This window comes from Pelodiscus sinensis, chromosome 1 (assembly GCF_052426305.1).
Source record: "Pelodiscus sinensis isolate ZL-2025 chromosome 1, ASM5242630v1, whole genome shotgun sequence".
Classification (NCBI taxonomy): Eukaryota; Metazoa; Chordata; order Testudines; family Trionychidae; genus Pelodiscus; species Pelodiscus sinensis.
In genome coordinates this window covers 121645100-121663091 of record NC_143052.1, presented here as the reverse complement: position 1 = coordinate 121663091, position 17992 = coordinate 121645100, and the positions used below count along the sequence as shown (strand labels likewise).

The following is a 17992-nucleotide window of genomic DNA, read 5'->3' as shown; positions in this document are numbered from 1 at the left end:
GTTAGGCAGATAAGACTACTGTCCCCACTTTACAGACTGGGAAATGGAGATAGACTTACCTCGGGCCCTATGACAGATCTGAGATTAGGACCCAGAAGTTCTTGGATTGCAGTTCCATGCACTGAGGTGGCCTCTTGTTGGCTGGAAAGAGTCACAATTTAACAAGTCTCTGGTGTTCAGCATGTTTGTCTAAGTCAGTTATGATGACTGAACCAAGATCATCATAGCACTAAGATGACTTTACAAATGTTTATATCCTTTTTCCTTCTTAGAAACCATAACGCATGGCATTTTCTGTTGAACTTGGCGATGCATATCTTTTTAAGCTTAAGATTTTGAGTGATTTGTATGTTATATGATCTCAGTAAACACTGATACTATACAGTCTATGTCCATTTTTTTAAGCTTTCTCCTGTCTTAACCAGCGAAGTACATAGTGTCCGTGCTGGACGGCATCTGGCTACAAAACTGAATGTTTTAGTACAGCAACACTTTGATCTGGCTTCAACCACAATAACTAATATCCCGATGAAGGTAAGATAGTATCTATATTTTTATGGTTAAGTAGCTGCATCACTTTTAAATTGTTTTGAAAAATTAATATTTATTTTAATTGAATTTTTACATTGTTTTTCTCTCCATATCATATTTTCTGTTTTTTTTATTAGCCCACATTCAATGTCTGTGACCAGGTTAGTACATTTTAAGAAGGAAAAAAAGAAGGATCACAGAACAAAATGCTGTATTGCTATGTCAGCAATTCAATTAGGCAAATACAAGTGCTATTTGAGTCCACTTCATATTATTTTATATAAGTATAATCTTGTTTGCTTCAAATTACTTTGTCTGTGATTCTTTTGTCTCTTAAAATTACATTCATTAGATATTTTTGACCTTTGTGCATTTTAGTGGCTTAGTGAGTCTTTTTTCCTCTGTTTCATTTTCATGCCCAACCAACATAAAGGTGTTTGTAACTAATAGTTTCTGACCAAGAATAATGGTTTTTCAACTGGTGTGGAGCTGCTTAACCAAGAGGCGGAGAGGAAAATTGTGTGTCTAGTAATGGAAGATATTAAATAATTTTTCCCCCTAGAAGTTATCTACGTGCCTTCATCTCATTTATTTTTAATTAATTTGCATTGCCAGTGGGATGACAATTACTGTAATTAAATATTCTAATTGGCTTTTAGTAAGTAGGAACCCCCGAGCTTCAATTACATTTTGCTGCCAGACTGAGAGCACTGCCATCAAAAGGGAGGAGAGTTTTTATTAGCAAAACTAAAGAATGCACAAAAGAAAAAATAAGTGTCAACATTATTACTCAGTGCTCACTTCTTTAAAATGAATAAATAATGGTAGTGTATGGATGTGAGTTAGTGTCAGTTTACTTACTTGAGTTTTTTGATAATTTTCAGCTTTCACATGAATGACAGTATAAACGTAATTTTTTTATTTTAGTTTCACAAATACCTTATTTGTAACTTATTGCCCTGTGTGCTACTGGTATGCCTCTTTCTCCAGTCTTTGTCTTTTTGGGGGGGAATAGAATATGTTTGGTTCCCTGGCATACTATTTACTCAAAATAAATCCCCCAAGATTACTATTCTGTTTTTGCTAATTTACTGTTTATGGTGTTTGCTGATCTGCTGCGTCTGTTTAAAGATGCTATGTCCTTCTTTTAATACATAACCAGTCTTTAATTTCATGCCTGCAGTTTGAATAGCTTCTTTTTCTCAACTGCAGGAACATGTGGTTACTTTTGTTATTTCAGATGAAAAAGAAGTTCTCCAAAGATAAAATTGATTCTGCCAACAGACTGTGGTGGAGAGAATTACCAGGTGCTGGTTAGGAAACTATAACAGTTTCCTAATCTGTTTCTTTTAACTGTGTGTAAGACAATACTAGGTATCTTTTTAATGCTGCAGAAGAAAAGGAAAGGGGGGGAAAAACTAGAATTTGTCTGTGTTATTTATCTGTGTTTTATACATCTTTATGGCATAAATAATGCATATTTATGCCATTTATATAAATAGAAATACCATATATTTAAAGAAAAACAGGCTATTGCATCTTTAAATAGATCAGAAAGCAAACAGATCCCTTAACGTTGCAATCCCTTGTTGTCTGATTCACATGGAATTTTTTTTTTTTTCTGAAAGGTAAAATGTAGAATATCGTTCTCCATTTTAAAAAATAAAAACAAAATGTAATTGGTTTCTTTTTTATTTCCTTTTTATTTAAAGGAAGAACAACATGCTAACACATCTGCCAATTATGATGTTGAACTTCTTCATCACAAAGATGCACACGTAGACTTTCTAAAAAGTGGTAAGTAGGAAAAAAATGTAAAAATGTAAGTAATAATCTAAGAATTGAAAATGTCTATAATAAAATACTTTTATAAAACTGTTTATGATCATTCAAAAAGCTCAGGATCTGGGCTTTAAATTAATGCAGACTTTAATTTACTAAGGACATAAGATTTAACTAATTAAAGACAGATTTTTTTTTTAATTGTAATTTTTCTTTGCAAATTTTTGAGGTATAATGTAAAATGAATTGGTCCTGGAATATTTGGTTTAACTGATTTATTTTTTTAAAAGAGAAGACATAATGAAGACAAGGATAACCTATATAAACATCAAACTAAATGAAACATGCAGTTAGAATGTGTGTGTTTTGATTGCACCAGAGGGATGTCAGTTGTCACATGGATCTAAGAATGCCAGTTCATGAATTAAGAGACCGGATGCTTGAACAAAAATTCAGGAATATTTGAGCAAGAGGGAGGATTTCATATCAGAGTGGTTGTCATTTATTTAAAATGTAACTGACAGAGACTAACCAGTATCAAAAGGAGAAAAATCTAAAATAATGGGTGAGAGCAAAGAGTTCTTTTTTTGCCTAGTTGCATGGGTTAATTTACTGCAAAGTGTTTGATTAGTGTCTCAAACTAAAGACTTAGAACTGACAAAAGCAATTTTATAAAACCATAGACAAGTTATACATGTTGAGAGCTGAAAGGTGACCTGTTATATATAAATCTTCGTGTGAGTGAAAAAAGTTTAAAATGACTTTCATATTTTGAGTTTGAGAGATTTTCTATTCCTTCCAACAAAATTGTGGATAACCATTACTGTCCATTTCTGCGCCATTTTGTTTTCACGTTATATATGACCCTTTGACCTCACAGGTTTGTGGGCACAATCTCTTCATTACACAACAATATAGCCAAACCTTACAAAATCTACTGTCCCCTTTCTGAACACTGTTGTTGTTGTTGTTTGTTGTTAAAATAAATATTTAAACAATTATTCAGGATTTCAACTTTCTTACTGAATTTAGAAAAATTGTTCAGCATATTTTCATGCTGCAAAATAAATGTACTGCTTAGGACAGATTTTTGAAAGACTCCAGTTGTTGCTGTGTCTTTGAAACATAAATTAAATGTAGTATAAAATTGACTGTACTTTTGTTTGTATTAAAGATACGTTTATTAATGTTACCGTGACAAACTCTGATTCATGGATCCCCCAAAAACTAGCTAACTAAATACATTCCCAGCCCCATAAGCTTATAGGTGTTGCATAGAATATTGAAATCCTATATAGGAGGTAACATTTCAGAAGTGCTTAACTGACTTAGGCATTGAAGTTCCACTTTCTAAAACAACTTAAACCACCAGTCATTTATATAGTTTCAAAAATTTTACCCACAACTAGTTGTAAAATGTATCTGAATTATTAAGGTCAGGTAGCCCTACAACAGCCTTTCTTCATTGCAGTGGCAGCATCAAATATTATGAACTAGATCCATTTCTGGGCTAGTGACAAATCTGTTTGTGTTTTCCAGAATGCTTTTCTGACTTTTAGGATTTCAGGGAATTACTTGATCTGGAAGTATCTTTCATGTACCACTTTTCAGGTTTGCAAGTAGAATGTAGTTGTATAGTACACGGCATGGATCTGTAACAGGCCAAGTTCTCTTTGACTTTGTAGGAAGTATTCTCCATCCAGGTAGCTGTATGTCAATGTCTAAATGATAATGGTAGTCAGCTCTTTCACTCACAGACTCACAGATTTGTTTCCATAAATTTAAGACAATCAGATGAGCATATGAAAGTATCATAATCTCTGATGTACATCTGGGTATGCTAGATTAAAATTCCTGTAGCTGACAACTGGTAAGTTCAATGTATTAGACTGAACTCTTAAAATTGAGGCAGATCATTTGAGAACTGAACCATATTCTCCTACAGTTTTTTCTTCGTACAGTATGATCTTTAGCTTTTGGCTTCATCTCTTACAATCCTCTAATAAAATTTAGTCTAACTCCATTGCATTTTAGAAACAAGTTTAGTATGAACAGCTTTGCCACATAGAATACTTGTTGTCTAAAAACATGGTATGGGTGTCCAAGCTCTAATTTAATGCACAAATATTGTAAGGCCACAGTTGGGTTAACTTTTTTATAGATACAAACTTCCACCTTTAAAATATTGAAAAATATGAAGTAGATATCCTACCCTTCGTCACGTAGAACCATCTGGCCTAGGAATAAATGGGTGGGGTACTTGGAAAATATTTTTTTGTTTTGTTTTTGATGTTTTAGAAAGAGAGATTGAATTACCATAGGTTATTATGAAGGATAAATTACCCAATTATCTTTTACATTTTCTCAAATACTTTTGAGAGTGATGTTTGATCAAAAAATGTTAGGCAGTTTTATCTTTAATTGAAGCAGTGAGGGAAGAGAGATTTGATAGAATGTACAAAAATTAAGGTAGATGTTCACAATTTAAGTTTAAGATTCTATCACTGTTATTTTTAGTACAAGTCAGGGACAGCTTATGGACAATAAACAAAAAATACCTTGGCACAAGGGGACAGACTAATAAAACAGTTCCAGGAGCTTACATCTCTTTTCAAAATAAAGTTCAGATTCAAGTAAGACATTTTGTATATAAACACTCTCTCTCCAAATGATAGAATGGATTGTGTAGCCTCATCCTATATCTATATAAGGGTTATAATGACTAGATTTTTTGCATTCTGTAATGTAATAAACTGAAGGCTACTGACTAATTTGTAATGGTGCATTTTCTCTAACTTGCTGTTGCAGGTGATAATCATTTGGGTGCAAATAGCAGAGAGGGTACATTTAAAGAAACTGTAACATTAAAATGGTGTACACCACGAACAAACAGTGTTGGTAGGTACTGTATTTTCTGTAAAAATATTTGCGAAACACCTTCTGTCTTGTACTAGGTTTCTCCCCCCTCCCCTCCAAAAGGAATCCAAACCTCAAAAATATTACTCCTGAGTGATTGCACTACTGCCCCTCTCCTTTTTGTTTCCTATACTTCTGTCTATTGCCACAGGTTGCTTCATTGGCCTATAAATAGGCTGCAACCTCTATTGCCACTATATGGGTGAAGTCAGTATTTTGTTATATTGAATGCTCATGATGCTGGCTAATCAGCGACTTATTTATATAGGAAAGAAGGAAAAGCAGGATTTTTTTTCCTTCTACACTAGGGATGTTAGATAGCGTGTAATTGAATAATTGTGTTACTACATTACATTTTAGCAGTTACATAACTATTTGATAGTCTCCGGGGGTGAGGCTGACAATCAGTGTGCCTCCAGCCACACTTTCGAGGGTCCCCCTGCAACCGTATACAGTTGCCGCTCTATCAGGTAACAGCGCGGGGTGGCACACAGGAGCCAGTCTACAAGAGGAGCCAGTTTAAAAACCAACTCTCCACACAGACTGGCTGCCTGCTGCCAGAGGCAGCAGTGCAGGGTGGCAGCAGCCCCTGTCAGCAGGGGGCCTGAAGCAACAATGCACAAAGGGTCAGGTGGCACACCAGGACTGGGGGGAACTGGCTTTTAAACCAGCTCCCCCCATCACTGGCTATTGCCTTCCCTTCCTCCTCTCCCCCACTGCCTCTGTGGGTGGCAGCAAGTGGGGGGGAGGCAGGTCCATCGAGCCACCATACTTGTTGGCTCCTGCCTGCCCCCCCTCACCCTCCGCGCTGCTGCCTCTCTATCAGAGGCAGCAGCGGGGTAGGCAGATCTGGTGCTCATGGGAAATTGGCTTTTAACTGACTCCTCTTGGGCACCGGCTCCTGCCTCCCCCATTTGCTGCCTCTTATACAGGGGCAGCAAGTGGGGGGGGGCGGAGTAGATGGGATTAACTGATAATTTTAGGCTTAACACTTAATTGTGTAGTTGTCTACATGCTGACATCCCTACTCTCTACCAAGCAAACATTTTGTTGCTGGCTAAAAGTGTTCAGTAATTTTCTGGTCAGATAATGTATTTTCCCCTACATTACTTTTCTGTGGTTTGCATCATCAGTTTGTAACTATATTCTAATTCTCGAGTAAGATTGCTCTGCAAGGATTTTTTCCATTCCTCTTTCAAAGAAATTTCACAAACAAATCACTTCAGCTAATTTAGGTATTTTGTAAGAGAGTAGTTTCAGGACCTCTTTGTAGTGTGTTCTATTATATTTTAGTAACTAAGCTATAAATCTTTCTACATTTTTATTTTTCAGAATTGCATTATTGCACTGGTGCATACAGAATCTCACCTGTAGATGTAAATAGCCGACCTTCTTCCTGCCTTACAAACTTTCTTCTCAACGGTAAATTGTTATCTTAGCTAAACATTGTAAAAATCATTCATATTGCAAATAAAATATTAATCTTTCTAAAAAAGTGTGCAGGTATATTCATATTGTACAAAATGTTAACCAGTTAGTCACGTTATTTTACAGAAGTCATACTAACACATGATCTGAGTAAAGAACAATAATACAGAAGCAAGATGGTGCAGGAAACATCTAGATATTGACTGACAATAATATTTGAAGGCAAATGGAATAAAAATTACAATTTAAGTTTAAGACTAGAAATAGGGGAGAAGAGATGGGAAAGAGAGGAATCCTGATTGTTTTTTCTGAAACCCAGCAGAGGTTCTGTGTTTAGTAATATACATGAAGTTTAATATTGCATCTGTTGTTGAATTACACTATAGCTGATTAATAATACAGATTTAACCTCCCTAATCTGGGACTGTCTGATCCGGCAACGTCATGATCTGGGGGAGGACTGCGGATGTTGCTAAACCAAAGAGCTTTGGAGGCTGGGAATGGGAGACAGCTTGAGCGCCCTGACTGGGCCAGCAGAGTCTGGGGAGCCCCAGCCCTGGCCAGGGAACACTAGCAGCGGCAGGGCAGTCAGGCAGCCCTGGACATGGTCAGGAAACCCCCTGCTGCAGCAGGGCTGCAAGTGCCTCAGGGAAGTCCAGCCATGTTTGGGAAACCCTCATGGCCGCGGGACTGGCAGCACTCTGGGGAGCCCAGGGGCCGGCGTCAGGGTAGGGAGCCACGCAGCCCAGAGAGAATCTGGGTGTGGGCAGCTAACAGAAGAGCATTGACCCTCCCCTGGTCTGGTAAACTCCCTGGTTCAGAACAGCTAGATCCCAAGGATGCCGGAACAGGGAAGTCCAATCTGTTGTGTGTCTGATGATGATGCTTAATTGTGTTGAGTATTATTACATTTCTGTTCTGAAAGAACCAAGTGTTCTTCCATCAAACTGGAAAATAGGGTTTCTTACTCTCATCAGTTCAGTGGAAGTTGGTCTAAAACTAGCAAATAATCTGAAGAGATTCGAAAACAGGATAAGAATGTCTCAGTGTGTTCTTCTTTCCCTCACTGTCTTATTCAAGAAACTAAAAGTCTCTTCTCGTCTACTCACCATTGAAACTTTTTTTGACTTTCATTTTAAATTTAATCCAGTTTTGAGCGAAGGTACATATGACAGGATGTATCATTGCTAAAAGATGGGCATCTGTCAGCAATCAGAGCTGACTCCAGGAAAGCTGAACACTGTCCTTGCTGCTCACAGTTGAGCCAAATAAGTGGTTGTATGACTTGCTATGTTTATTTGTATATACTCAGATGCATTTTATCTGCTTGAAACTGACATAATTATCATTGAGGTCAACAAAGGATTTGCTTAGTCTAATGATAAATTTGACTGTTACCATAACACTACTAAATACCTTCTTTTGAGAGAGAAGGTTTTCTGATACATAGTCTTAATGTCAAGAAAATAAGCCATTTTTTACTTTTGTGACCATGAAATGGCATCCCTTGAAACCAAGAATCTTGAGAGCCTATTGCTCAAATGATTCTCACAAGATATTTTGGGGTTTTTTTTTTAAACTATATATTTACCATGCCTTTAGTCTTCAGCAGTGGTTCCTAGACTGCAGGTTGGGGCACCAGTGCTGGCATCTCACTGACGAGGGGATGGAGAGAGCCCCGAGCCTCACTGCACGATCTTGCTTGTGAGAAATAAGCTCTCCCCTTCCCCTGGCTGGGGAACAACAGCATGCGGGTGCGCTGCCTGGAGGCTTTCCCCATTTCTCCCATTGGCTGGGTTCTGTTTCCCCTCCGCCTCCCTGGCTGAGATCCAGCATCCCTCCCATACCTGCACCCTCAGCCCTGGGCAGACACCTTATCCCCCGCCCGCCCCTGCACCCACCCTTGCTCCTGCACCCTCCCTCCTGGCCACACACTGCACCTTGCCTTGCTCTTGCCCGCTTCCCTGACCAGACACCCTACTCCCAGCCTGCTCTTACATCCTATCTCCCACCTAGACTTTGCACCCTCATCCCCTCCTGCACTCCACCTCCTGCCCAGATCCTGCACCCCCCATCTCTCTTGCTGATAGCCCTGTCCCGCACACCGAACCCACCATTTCTGTCCCTAGCCTGAGAGGAGGGGGTAGGACCCACAAACCTAACCCTTTAACCCGAGAGGAGTGAATCTGGCCTGTCAGAAGCTCTGAACCTCAGTCCTCCCTGTCTCTTTCCCTCTCCCTCTTACTCCCCCAGTAGGGCTGGAGCACCAGAGGAGTGAAGAGTTTTAGTTTGGGGCCATATCAATGAAGGTTGGTTTTTTTTTGGCAGGGTGTGGTTTGTATTTTTTTTATTTCTGTGGGTTAGTGGCTTATGATCCAAAAAGGTTCCCCACTCCTACAATAAATAAAGAAAACATATGAGACCCTTTTCTGTTGGATATAAAATAATATTATTTCAGGGAGTCAGACTAGATGATCATAATGGTCCCTTCTGACCTTAAAGTCTATGAGTAATATTAGCTTATCAAACTTCATTTTAAATAAACATGAGAAAGTTAAAGTGCTTAATCTGTTGAATAATTTAAATTAATATTTCCTTTCTTACTGGTTAAATTAAACTGTTCGCCCTAGCTACAGCACTAGCAAAATGGCTCGGACATAATTATGTAATTTAATGATGGTTTTCCATTAGATACTTGTGGTCCATGGAAAGGTTTGTATTGAGCCAGGCGGTCATGGGCCAAAAAGTTGGAGAACCACAGGTTTTCAGTGAAAACAAGTTATGTGTTTGGATCACTATTTGATTGACAAAGATATATTGTGAGTTGTTGAAAATAATGAGCAGGCCACATAAAATGTAAACTTTCTTTACTTTTTAGAAATATTTGTCTCCATAAGAATATTTTCTGAATTGTCAACAGATAAGCTGACAAGTGATTAATCATATTGTTCATACAATTTATTTAAACATTTTAAAATGTCTTTGTCCATAAAAGCTTATGCCCAATAAATCTGTTAATCTTTAAGGTGCCATAGGACTCCTCATTTTTTAAATATTTTCACATGTTTTTCTATATTTTCAGATATATTAATTTCAATTATAAGACAATACAAGGATACAGCACTAACTTTATATTTATTTTGATTGCAAATACTTGCACTGTAAAAACCAGAATTTTTCATTTTCTCTGTTACGAATACTGTAGTGCAATCTCTTTATCATGAAAGTCGAACTTACAGAGGTAGAATTATGTACAGAAAACAACTGCATTCAAAATCAAAACAGTGTAAAATTGTGGTGTCCACAAGTCCATTCAGTCCTACATTTTGGTTCAGCCAACTGCTTAGACAAAACCATTTGGTTTACATTTTCAGGAGATAATGTTGACCGCTTCTTGTTTACAATGTTACCTGAAAGTGAGAACAGGTGTTTACAGGGCACTCTTGTAGGTGGCATAAATATGGTCATACTGGATTAGACCAAAGGTCTGTCTAGCCCAGTATCCTGTCTTCCAAGAGTGGCCAATGCCAGATGCCCCAGAGGGAGTGAACAGAACAGGTCATCATCAAGTGATGCATTCCTGACCACCAGTCCATACTGATGACAAATTCTGCTTGATAGTGGTTCAAACAATGCAGACCAACACCTGTTCATTTTCATCATCTGAGTTGGATGCCAACAACAGAAGGCTGACTTTCCTTTTTGGTGGCTTGGGTTCCAAAATTCCTGCATTGTAGTGTCGCTCTTCTTAGACTTCTGAAAGGCTTAGAACCTCATCCCTCAGATTTTGGAAGGTACTTCATATTCATGTGTTGAGTGCTGTAGCTATGTTTAGCAATATCATATTGGTGCCTTTGTGTGTTGTTAAATCTGCTGTGAAAGTGTTCTTAAAACAAATGTGCTGGGTCATCATCTGCTATAACATGAAATATATTGTAGAATTCAGGTATAACAGAGCAACAGACATACAGTTCTTGCCTAAGAAGTTCAGTCACAAATTAATTTAATACATTGATTTTTTTTTTAACAAGTGTCATCGTCATTGAAGTATGTCCTCTGGAATAATGGCCAAAACATGAAGGGGGCATATGAATATTTAGGAACGCTGGCTACAAAAGTGCCATGTGAACACCTGTTCTCATTTTCAGGTGACATTGTAAATAAGAAGTAGGGATGTGAACGTGTACTTGTGTACACAGTTAAATGAGACTGGGCTGATTGGTTAACCCTCATGGTTACAGGCAGCAACACCCTCCCCAGCTGCTGACTCTGTGAGAGAGGCAGGAGCTGCCTGTCTCCTTCCCCCCCTGCACTGTTGCCTCCCACAGAGGCAGCAGCAGCATGGAGGGGAGGAACAGATGGGAGCCTGTGCTTGAGAGCACAGGCTACCACCTCCCTCACCCATGTGTAAACTTTTAACCACTGAAAATTTCAGCAGTTACATTTACAAAAAGAAGTGCATTTTAACATCCCTACTAAGAAGTGGGAAGCATTACCTCCCATGAATGTAAGCAAACTTATTAGTCTAAGGAATTACCTGAACAAGAAGTGGGACTGAGTGGATTTTCAGGCTCTAAGATTTTACAATGGTTTGTTTTTAAGTGCATTTATGTAACAAAGAAGAAATCTACATTTGTAAGCTGCATTTTCACGATAAATATATTGCACTACAGTACTTGTATGAAGTGAACTGAAAAACTATTGTTTTTGCAGTGCAAATATTTGTAATAAAATAATAGTGAGCATTGTGAACTTTATATTCTATGTTGTAATTGAAATAATATATTTAAAAGGGTAGAAAAACATTCCAAAACTATTTAAATTTCAATTTATATTCTCTTTTTTTTTAAAAGCGCAATTAAAACTGTGATTAATCTTTTTATATCTCATTTGATTTTTTTTGAATTAATCATGTGAGTTAAATGCAATAAACAGCCCTAGTAAACAGAGTACATAGTTTGTCTTTTCAATCTGTAATGTAAGAAGAGTCCTATAATAACCTATTTAAAGGCAGGAATTAAAGTTTCACAGGAAACAGTTGTAGTTTGAGTTTAGTAAGAGACTATCATTTGTTTAACCCTCCTAAGGGTTGAGTGCTTCGGTGATTAAATATAAACCTGTAGAATATCTTTAAATGTAAGTTGCTGTATTCAGTAGGTAATCAAACTGATTTCAATTTTAATAGGCCGTTCTGTTTTATTGGAACAACCTCGCAAGTCTGGCTCTAAAGTGATTAGTCACATGCTTAGTAGCCACGGAGGAGAGATTTTCCTTCATGTATTGAGCAGTTCTCGGTCAATTTTAGAAGATCCACCTTCAATTAGTGAAGGATGTGGTGGGAGAGTCACAGACTACAGGATTACAGTAAGATACTATTTTATGTTTTTAGTATTACTCAACAATTCATCAAAATTCAGGGATGATGGGGGGGGAGGTTGAAACACAATTTCCTACAAAACAGAATTTGAGTTACTTATCATATTAGAAAATGGTACACCTGAATAAACTATTTCTTCATTCTGCTATTAATAGCATTTATTCTCTCACTCATGCATGCACGTGACAACCACTTTATAGGAACTTCCTAACTCTAGCCCATGTCTGTAGGCAATATGAACTTTCTGAAATGTTCTCATTGGTTACAGTTTTAAAATATTGTTTATCTTGACAAAAGAGGTAAGCTGCATCCAGTCCTCTCTCAGAAGGATAATTGTCACAATGGGCGTCTTTGTGAATAGCAGGGCTGAACAAATAAAAAGGGGCTGGAGCTTATTGACTCAGGTGTGGGGGATGCACTCTAAGGAAAGCCATTTTATTGTTTTTAATTGATACCCTCTGCATTCAGTGCACATTAGCAAAAAGTGGCCTATAATTCCTTATTTTGTTTACATATGTTAAGTTTTTATTACTAAGCCAAAGCAATCCATTTCCTCCCATGTCCTACAGTTTTGTGAATCTACGGTTTCATGAAGTTAAGATTGACAAATACCTTCCTTAAATGCTTTCTGTATGTTAGCGAGATTAAGGACTAGTCAGTCGACTAGTCCATTTTCCTGCCTCCCGCTCCCCTCCCCCACCCTTGCTGCCTCTATCAGATTGAGACAGCAAAGGAGGGTAAAAAGGGGTTACTTCAAAGCAGCAGTGCCACACAGATGATCCCGGGATCAGCTGTGCTGTGCTGCCCTGCATGGAGCCCAGGGTCAGCTGGGGACTCCAGCTGATCCTGGGTTCCACTGAAATGTGGTGTGGAGCCCAGGATCAACTGGGGAATCCCCAGTTGACCCCTGGGCTCTCTGGGGCATTTCAAATTGGCAGTGCAGCATGGAGCCTGGGGTTCATGCTGCACTTCCACTTTGAAATGCAAAAGAGCCCCCACTGGGGACTCTTGTACATTTCAAAGGAGGAATGCGGAACTCTGCGTGCAGCCCAGCGCCAGCGGGAAGTCCCACTGATTCTGGGATGCATGCGGGTGCCAACTTTGAAATGTACAAGAGCCACAGCGGGGGCTCTTTTGCATTTCAAAGGAGAAATGCAGAAGTGCCTATCAAGTAGTCGATGAAAATTCTGTCGACTACTCGACAAGTAAAATACCCGATAGTTAACATCCCTTCCGTAAGTATCCAAAGTAGAATTGCTTGTGAGATTATTGAATGTAAACATTTAGTTTTTAGGGTTATATTCCTTTTCCTTTCTGCATTATTCATAAGGGAGGCAATGATGTTTGACCCATTCAGTGAAAATTATTTTGTTAGAGAAGTTCCTAATTTTATCTTGTTTGGTTATCATTAGGATTTTGGTGAATTTATGAGGGAAAACAGATTAACTCCTTTTCTAGACTCCAGATATAAGATCGATGGAAGTCTTGAGATTCCTTTGGAACGTGCAAAAGATCAGTTAGAGAAACATACTCGTTACTGGCCTATGATTATTTCACAAACCACCATCTTCAACATGCAAGCTGTAAGTGATCATGGATCTGTAATTTCCTTTTCTTTTTCTGTTCTGGAATAAGATTTTATTTTAAACTGTACTTGTGGAAGAACTAATATCATAAAAACTGCATAGCTGATCGCGTGCTATAGAAGAATAAACAAAACCAAATCAGAATAAAGTTTTAGCTTTCACTTTTGTTTAAGTACTTTGTGTGTATTTTACAACTATAACTTTGTATCCAAACGGCTGCACGCAAAGCTGTTAGTTTAAGAGGGAGACGTCATGTACGGATGCAAGGTGGGGACACTTCAGAATGTAGGTTAAAGGATTTTTGTCTTTTAATGTCAAGCTCTGGTAATGCTTCTAAATGCAGATTTTGGTTTGTTTTGTTTTGTCTTGAAGGTAGTGCCGTTAGCCAGTGTTATTGTGAAGGAAGCTCTGACGGATGAGGATGTGCTGAATTGTCAGAAAACAGTGTACAACTTAGTAGATATGGAGAGGAAAAATGATCCACTGCCCATTTCAACAGTTGGTACCAGGGGAAAGGGTCCAAAAAGGTTTTAACATTTATTGATTTTTGTTGTGCTTTTGCAAAAAGTATGTCATATCTGCGTACATTCCAGGCGAAACTTGTATTTTTAAGGTGAACAATCAGAGGTAATATAGAGTGCGCTAAACTATATATACAGGCAAAACAAATGTTGAATATAGTTTGGCTGCATCATTAGAGCTATAATCCTATTCCTCTGGTTTTATGTTGAAAGAAAAACTCAATTGTATTTGGGAACAACAGATTCAATTATATCTTTATTGTATTTAAGACTTTTTTTTTTTTTTTTAAGAAAAACATAACCATGCAGGGAAACACCATCTTGACCTTAATGTGGGTTAGAACAAAGAAATGCAGGTCACCACTGGAATCGTGGAAATTAGAGACTTCCCAGGCTATTGTATGTTTAACATATTTTTAATATTTGATTATCTGAAAAGTAGCCATACCATTGTCCAAACATTTTATATAAGAGATGAAACTTCCCTACAGCAAATTTGGAATTCTCTAATATCCCATCTGTTGGAATAGTGATCTGCATTTCTTGTACAGCAATCTAATCCATAGGGAGACTGTTGCATGAGCATGAACAAAAAGTTATCTACGAAAGATACTTAAACTATTCAGTTCTGTAGTGTTATGATGATTATTGTTTTGTCTTCAAATTTTGTCTTCGAGAAACACTAAACATTTGAATCTGGCAGTGAACAGATGTATTTTATTGAAAGAGGTTTCTTTTTGCCTTGAGTTGGTTAGCTCAGGTGACTTTAATAGATTTTGACAATGTTTCTACAATAGTTGTGACCCCAGGAAATTGATGATTGTGACTCAAGAGGAGATTTGGGGTTTTTAGGTTTGTTCAGGTTTGTTGGAAGCAACTGACCATGTTCACATATTATGTGGCTCTATTGATTCCAAGAATGAAACAATACAAGGTGATCAGAAATATGGCTGTGAACAGGTAACTTCTACCTGGTAAGCATCACCCATTAGGGTTAACTGGTACCTGGGAGTAGCCCTGCCTGGCCCCCGTGTGGGGCTAGGAGAGGCCCCTCCCCCCCACCCCAGCCTGCTCACCTGAGCTGGTGCCCCTTCCCCCCTTCAGCCGCAGACAGGGACTGCTCCAGCCAGGCTGGAACAGCCCCTGCCTACAGTAGGGGGAGGGGAGAGAGGCACTCCAGCCTGCCCATGGTGGGCGGAGGGAGTACCCCCCTTAATCGGTAAATTGGTTAAAAACTGTGTTTAACCAGTTAACCAATTAAACAGGATTTTACATCCCTAATCAGAACTCTGGTAAAAATGGAGTTAGAGAAAGTCTACTTGACTGAGACTTTTTTGAAAATGTAGGCACAGTGCACTAGACTGTAACTGTTTTGAACCTTGATTATTTAATATATAAAATAAATTACTTTTACAACCAAGAGAGAGAGAGAACATGTGTATGTGTGTGTAAATATGTGAAGATTTTGTTTTATGCCTGTGAATAGAGATGAACAATACCGAATTATGTGGAATGAATTGGAAACCCTTGTTCGAGCACATATAAATAACTCTGATAAACACCAGCGAGTCTTGGAGTGTCTACTGGCTTGCAGAAGCAAACCTCCTGAAGAAGAGGAGCGCAAGAAGCGAGGGAGGAAAAGAGAAGAAAAAGAAGACAAGTCAGAGAAATCAGGGAAAGATTATGAACTGGAAAAACCCTGGCAGGAATCAGAGAGGTGAATTTTCTGAATGAATATATGCTTTCACATACTGGTGGGAAATGTGGAATATGGAGCACATTCTAGCACTACACTTTTTAAAAGTTTAAGCGGTTTAACTAACATGGATTTTAGCTTGTTTGTAAAGGGCACATATGGAAAGCACTTAAAGGTAAACTCTTAAGTATCAAAAGCCTAATTCTCTGATGTTAAAATAAGCTTCCCAAATCTGAAATTTAGTTTTGTGCTTTATATTAAGGTACACTTAAGCAGTTTATGATGGGCTTAATAAATTGTTTTAATAAGTGCTTAATCCATTATTATAATGGCCAAAATAACAGGGTGTAAGTTGATTACTTTCTTCTGTTTAGGTGTATGCTTATTTGTAACATACTACATCTGTTATTAATAACTTTTTATAAACAAACCCTAATATGAAGTGTCACTGAAAACCATAGAGAAATAAATTTCATTTATCCTGAACTCTGGCTGATTGACTAACTGTTTAGGCATCCTTATACAAACATAGATGTTCCAGTTTCTCTGCACTTAATTTTGTGTAGATAAGCATCAAGGTTTATTGACTACGGGCCTACTTTCCATGCCTTAAGAAACACAAAGTTGTCCTGTTAGCTGGTATGATGATCATGATCACAAATGATCAGCTGACATTCTGTTTAGTCTTGAATTTTCTCTTATTTGTCCTTTCTAACTCAAGAAGTTATTAAGTTGAGACTCAGAAAAAATGGCTAATCGGCTCTAAATTCAACTTGTATGTGCTCTTCTGTGTGTACACATGGCATCTAGGAAAGATAGATGTTTACCTGCAGTGTTACCAACGTGCTGATGATATTTAGATCCATCTGTGCATGTGGTCAAGGCCAATAGAATGATTCCTTTTCTACTATGAGACAAAGGTAGGGAGACAGATGGAAGCAAATTAGTTCAGGCTCAAACCCAGAGTCAGCAGTAGAGTTAGCAACAATTTCACTTGTAAATCTCTAGCACGGCCAGTTATCACAATAATGTGTGGAATATAATTATTGATAATTGAAATTAGATTGAGTTTCAGGTTAATCACACTTCATTTTGGCCTGCCTCCAAGAAAATATTTAGCCAATGCCTTCTCTCATTATTTCCATCTCTCTTATGACTTACAAACAAAACAATTGTTATACTAGGACTGATGTTATATAGATAACCTTGACGTGCATTATAAATGAGAAATGTGGTGTTGGTGCTTTCTGATGTCTCACCTTTTTTCTCCTACCCTGCTCTTTTAAGATTAAAAGGTGTATTGGATCGTGAGAGAGAAGAACTGGCAGAAGCTGAAGTTATAAAAGATTCTCCTGATTCTCCTGAACCACCCAACAAAAAGCCTCTTATTACAATAGATGAAATACCTCCAGTGGAAAAAACAAAAGGTACACCAAAATGATAGCAAAAGGGTTTAGAAAAATAGTAAATTAAGTAAAACTGGTGTGAATTGCAAGATCTCTTTTGCAGTTGTCACAACAGTTCATATTTGCTTGCATAAGGTAAAGGTACATCTCTTGAACATACTGTGTGTAGATTTAATTGTTCCGTGCTAAAGGGAGTGGTGGCTAAGTTATTATACACAAAGCACGGGAGAGGGGGAATCAAACAGAGTCTTACTAGGAGTTGAACAATTTTGGTCCAGGTGGAGAAATTAACTCTAAAGTCAAAGGTGCAGGGAACTGATATTTATGATACAAAGCCTCTGTTTTGAGTTACATTGGATTGCTGCATAGCAAGGGCCAGTCTGTGATAGTTTTACATGCGGTTAATACTTTACTTTGTATGTGGTCCCACTGATTTCTGTGGAATTACGTCTGGAATAAGGAACTTCTCACTGTGAATAAGGATCACAGTCTAGTCCTAGACGAGGTTCTAAATTTGTTGAGTTCAAAATTCACTTCCTTGTATAGAGATGTCACTAATGTAGGTTAATTAGTCTAGAGTTAGACAGAAAGAATGAGATTTAGTAGTGGACGTCTAAGAGTTACCTACAGAAGAATTGACTCTTGGAGAAACTTGAAGAATTATATTTAGTTTAATTAGAGATATTCTCTAACTTTTGTGTGATATAATACACCTGTGGTCTGCAGATCAAGGAGTCTGCAGACTATGT

The 17992-nt window shown here is 37.9% G+C and overlaps 1 protein-coding gene across 4 annotated transcripts in view; it reads left to right on the top strand.

The window, feature by feature from the left end:
* The window catches only part of INTS13 (integrator complex subunit 13), a 46432-nt gene that overhangs the window by 23103 nt on the left and 5337 nt on the right, over positions 1-17992 (top strand). For all 4 annotated transcript variants that reach the window (XM_006127680.5, XM_006127679.5, XM_006127677.5 and 1 more), the window contains exons 7-15: positions 406-534; positions 2244-2328; positions 5122-5211; positions 6562-6651; positions 11843-12021; positions 13447-13617; positions 13993-14147; positions 15628-15858; positions 17125-17264. In XM_006127680.5, coding sequence (XP_006127742.2) covers positions 406-534; positions 2244-2328; positions 5122-5211; positions 6562-6651; positions 11843-12021; positions 13447-13617; positions 13993-14147; positions 15628-15858; positions 17125-17264 — 1270 coding nt within the window. The remainder of the gene's footprint in view (positions 1-405; positions 535-2243; positions 2329-5121; positions 5212-6561; positions 6652-11842; positions 12022-13446; positions 13618-13992; positions 14148-15627; positions 15859-17124; positions 17265-17992) is intronic.